This window comes from Malus sylvestris, chromosome 17 (genome assembly GCF_916048215.2).
Source record: "Malus sylvestris chromosome 17, drMalSylv7.2, whole genome shotgun sequence".
Lineage (NCBI taxonomy): Eukaryota > Viridiplantae > Streptophyta > Magnoliopsida > Rosales > Rosaceae > Malus > Malus sylvestris.
The window spans coordinates 2,860,052-2,865,202 of record NC_062276.1 but is presented as its reverse complement, the minus strand read 5'-3'; the positions used below and the strand labels follow the sequence as shown (position 1 = coordinate 2,865,202).

Below are 5,151 nucleotides of genomic sequence, written 5' to 3'. Positions count from 1 at the left end.
TATTCAGTCACAATTTGGTATTAAACTTATCTTGAAAGGTTGAAAAACTTAAGAGCCCGAGTTTAAAGTTTTCATTAAAAAAATGTTTTTCAGTTCACAACTCAAAAACTTGTTTGGTAAACCTATTTTGCAAGACTTGAACTCAAAAATAGCTCAAAAACTAGCCTAAAATCTGAGAAGAACAATATATCGTCCAGTGTTTAAAAGTATCAAAATTTATGCAAATATCGATATGCAAATCTACAAAAATATATATCGATATCGGTTATAAATTTAAAATAAAACTTGAAAGAATGTCATATGGTAGTCGACTATTTAACTACTATGTCAAAAAAAATATCCATAAAACCTGTCAATTTTAGTCTAAATTTAAAAATTTCTATGATATAAACTGAAGTCCCCTCTTTTCATATATTTCTCTGTTTCAAACATGTTTACCAAAAAATAAAAAAAAACATTGATATAATGAATATCATCTGCTACATGACAATTGAAATTGAATACATACTATCTAATTTAAATCTCAAGGGCCACACAAGCACTAATTAATAATTATCCCATTCAATACACATGCAGTAAGCAGTAGAAACGAGAAAGGACAAAGGAAGAAAATCAGTTAGTTTCCTCCCACCCTCTCATACTTATTACAGACAATGCTTAAATATTGAATATTACCTAATCAAACACCTTGCTAATTGACCTTAATTAACTCTAAAAATATGATTGAATATATAAACCAGGGTTTATTTAAATTCAAGGGCATTTGGTTCTGTTGCCATGGGTGACCATATCGGTGTAGCACTTGCCGCATCTTTCCTGGTTGCCGAATGTTCCCGGAGGAACGCAGCGGCAGCGGTCGCAGCACGTCATGCAAGCTCTCATGCACACCCTCTTCCTTGAATGCAACATGCACCTCTTGTCACACAATGGGATGCAATCTGCCCACCAAAGTAATAAAAACAAGTTTACTCACAAATTAACCAAGTACATTTAGGGTTTTTAATTCCGATAGCGCACGAATTACATTTCAGTCCAAGAACTTGTTCACGTGCGACGTTCTTAAGTGATACGTGAACTTAAATCAAGTTGACGGACTAAAAAGTAACTCGTGAACAAGTCCGCGGGATTATAGAACCAGTTAGGCATAACATTTTGTGATTAGTACAAGATTAAGGGTTTAGATTAGTAAAGAAAATAAATTTCAGTTCCCTATATGGTAGTGAGAAAAATATTTACCTGCTTTGGACCTAACCGGAGGAAGTGGTGGATAAGTGGGTGGCATCACTGGGGGACTGACAGGAGTTGGTGGCTTCACTGGGGGCCTGACAGGAGTTGGTGGCTTGGTATATGGTGGAGATGGTGGCTTGGCAAGTGGTGGAGACGGTGGCTTGGAAAGTGGTGGACTGGGTGCCTTGACTACAAGAGGCGGCGGAGCTGGAGCCTTGACTAGAGGTTGTGGAGCTGGTGCCTTGACATAAGTAACCTGAAATTAAAGAATTTCGCAACACTGAATGTCAAAATTTCTAGCAATAATTGAACTTTTTGTTTAAAGTATATAATTAAAAGTACCTTAATCTTGAGTTCCTCATGATCGTCAAGTGATGAAGCCTACAAAAACAAGGTTATCAGATCACTTTAGACACGCCAAAATATATTGGAAATTAAACTGAAAAAAATATCAATAATACTGATTAATGAGGAAAAAAATAAAAGAAATGCTAGGGTTTGGAGGGATGTAGATAATTACCCTAGCAGTGAAAAGGAGAACAGTTGCAAAGAGAAGGAGCATGGTTTTGGAAGCCATTGTTAAACAGCTGGAGGGGTCAAGAGCTGAGAAGAAAGTACTGACTACTGAGATAGTAATGACATTAGGAGAAGCAGGGAGGTGGTATAAATACTGTTGAAAGGTTTGGCTGGTCAACTGCAGAGGCAGAAGAAAAACTTCCCTACACCAATTAAGTCATTTCATCAATATTTCAGCGCAAGAACATGTTTAAAAATTAAACAAATGAAACTATATTATTAATTTTAAATAACGTTAAAGTTGTGTTATCTGATTAAGATAAGTCTCTCTCAGACCGAGAGAGGAGAGAAGAACATCACTGACTATGGTTCGTATCTCAAATTTATTACAACTATCTTGCGTTAGAGCAACTCCACCTCTTTCAGTCACTCTTGTAATTGGATAATTAGTCACATAGAAAAAATTATAAAAGAATACAGAAAAATGCAAAAAAAAAAAAAAAAAGAGATTTTGAAATTAAAAATAATAATTTTTTAATACCAATTGCTCAAACAATTCATTTACAGAGTAAAAATGCTATCGAATAATAATTATTCACTACACAATAATTATTGATTATCTTATAACTTGAATAATTAATATCATAAGAAGTTGAGTTGCTCTTAATAATTCGAAACTCAACAGAAGTTTCAGAGTTGGTGTAAGTAAATTGTTTCAATATTTAAAGAGGTCATACTATACATATGTATTTCAAACTCGTTATACACTATTATTTCAAAATAAATTAATAAAATACGTGATTAATTTAAAATACATATTAACTTACAAAAGACAGATGAATATCTAAGCTTTATTTAGACAAAGTGATATGCATATGCCAGCTACTTGATGAATGTGATCATCACAGAGACACATGTTATGGGTTTGCTGTCCCAAAATCTGACTCGAGAGTTCGACCCACCTTCCCCTAGGAGAAGAAACCTGTCTACTAAATTATTATATATCTGTATTTCCTTCTTGCTTATCTCCTCGAATCCCATCCCAAGTAAATTAATATCCTCCACACGAGGTCTGTCGCATAAAAAAACTTGAAGCAAAAGTTATGGGAATTATTTACAAGGCCCGAAGTATGAGATCTTTTAAATGTTTTAATCGTTTTGGTTTAATATTGTAAAAATTATGAGTTAACAGTTAAAAAATAGATGGTTTTGTCGGCATATTTTTAATCCTCTTCTATTTATTCAATTCCACAATTAAAACTTAAGCGGAATAGGGTGATATCACCTCCCTTGAAAAGTTTAGTGATATCTTGTACCATAAAACACCATATATGTTTGAAGCTGCGTTTCCTCTAGTAAATTTCATTAGTTGGAAGCTGCGTTTCCTCTAGTAAATTTCATTAGTTGGTTGATCTGATCTGATCTGACCGGCCGACCTTCCTAGCTTGTTTATTAGATTCATTTGGGTTAAAATAACATAGACAGCGTTGGGTTCTGGGTTTATGGCTTCTCTCCACTTGGTACTTCAAAGTTCCTTTTTAAGAAAAAAGTATTAGATTTGAACATGTTAGGTTTAGTTAATAAACACAGCTGGTTTTTGAGCAAGATCCGATCCAATGGGTACATCACAGTAACAAGTTTGATTAAACAAATCACGGAATCATATATTACAACTGGTTTCGTTTATACCAATTGATGAAAACATGTTTCAGGTTTAGGTATAATTGAGAATATGTTATTACGCTTATGGTATGCTATTTAGAATAAAGATTATACAAAAATTATTTACTATTACATATGTCACATCCCGAGCAGTAGTAAATTCCGGATTTGAAATTTTGGGATCTCAATATTAAAAGTCTACATTTTTTCAGATAGAAATATAGTGCGAAGCGCATAAACAAATTTTAATTTGTTCATGAAGGCATTTTGTCGAACACTTGATGACTTGTTGTCGTCAACTGAACTATATTATGCATATGTCAACAAATATGACATTTGCCGAAACAACCTGATGAGTGCTATCGAGAACATTTGTCGAGTATTGTTGATGCAACATGTCGAGTGCTGCTAAAATGTGCCTAGCAAGCATTTGTTGAGCAAAAGACCTTCACATGCTTGTTTCCCGGCTTCCCAATGGTCCTCGGACCACGTTGGTCACAATGTACATCTGCCCTTGATCCCAATTCATCAATTTAATGCCTTACATATCTCTACGTATCCTTATACTACTAAGCCAAAAATACTACAGTAACGATAAACTTGTTTTATCTAGATCATTCTTGCTATGTAGAAGCCCTCCCTACACAATATTAAACCCCTCAAGCTTGAAACCAAATGAGATTTTTCATGGCAAACGTGTTTGGTAAGGATATGTTGGAGAAAATCCTATTAAATATCAGTCTTCAGTCTTTTAGATTTGAGCTAGGGCCCTCAGTTCATCTTAATACATGTGCATGCTAAATGAACCCTAATTATTATCTGATGTTTTTGTAGCGATTTATGAAAATGTTTAGCCAAGTTGCACATATATTATGGGACCATATAATATATAAACGAAGACATATAATGTACAGCCTCTTCGAACAACAGACTATAGATTACTCCAATTCCAATTTGGCTAAAGTATAGTTAGCCATGCAATCACGCACAACGATAATTGTAGAATAAGAGTAACTGCTCATTAACATAGTTGAGTTGATCACCTGGTCATTCACATTCCGTCATGCACAATTGCACACTACTCAAATATGTGAGACTATTTACGAGATTAATCGATCGGTGCACAATTTAATTGATCGATCGGCTATTCAAACTCCGCAAACATATCACACACGATTTAAATGAGAAAGTTGGGATTCCTTTTACATATAAACACACACACACACACATATATATACTAGGTTTCTCATCTCGTTAATGTAAGGTTGAAAATTCTCAACACATCCTCTTACATACGTGAACAATACAACTCAAATAACATGAAGCATGTATAGGAAGTTAGATTCCACTAAAAAATCAAGTGACAATATTAGGAATAATTCAATCTCGTCACCGTGCGATTCGTTCTTCACATTAAAATCCTAGCCAGTTAAATCCAGCTGGATGATGCAGGGACAATGACTTTTTCTTTTCACATTTGGCAGAGAGGATGACTTAATTATGTATCACTCTTCCCAAAAAAATCATGAAAGAGTGGGAAAGAAGTTATTTCTATGCCGTGGGAGATTTTCTTCTCAAAGGAACTTCACTCCAGGCGGGAAATGCCAAAGGAGCCATCATCATAATCCATGAACCATGCATGCTAATGCAGCAGTTGAGTTGAGAGTGACAAATTGCCAGTTGCCACCAGTGAGGAAATGACATGATATCTCTCCGACTCTGCACTGTTCCTCCACACTTCACGAA

General features: G+C 34.8%; 1 protein-coding gene across 1 annotated transcript; it reads right to left on the bottom strand.

The window, feature by feature from the left end:
* Positions 1 to 445: 445 nt before the first annotated feature.
* On the bottom strand, positions 446 to 1,942 carry LOC126610625 (gibberellin-regulated protein 14-like). The gene is made up of 4 exons (XM_050278734.1): positions 1,748 to 1,942; positions 1,570 to 1,608; positions 1,237 to 1,483; positions 446 to 938 (listed from the first exon to the last, which is right to left on the bottom strand). The coding sequence occupies exons 1-4, from the start codon at positions 1,802 to 1,804 to the stop codon at positions 754 to 756; spliced, it is 528 nt and encodes a 175-aa protein (XP_050134691.1). The 5' UTR covers positions 1,805 to 1,942; the 3' UTR covers positions 446 to 753.
* Between the last annotated feature and the right edge of the window lie 3,209 nt (positions 1,943 to 5,151).

Excerpts from the sequence above, each read along its gene's own strand:
- LOC126610625 (XM_050278734.1), bottom strand. The coding sequence starts at position 1,804 with ATGGCTTCCAAAACCATGCTCCTTCTCTTTGCAACTGTTCTCCTTTTC. Across the intron at positions 1,484-1,569 it reads ATGAGGAACTCAAGATTAAG|GTTACTTATGTCAAGGCACC; the intron begins GTACTTTTAATT and ends CTTTAATTTCAG. Across the intron at positions 939-1,236 it reads TCCGGTTAGGTCCAAAGCAG|ATTGCATCCCATTGTGTGAC; the intron begins GTAAATATTTTT and ends TTTGGTGGGCAG.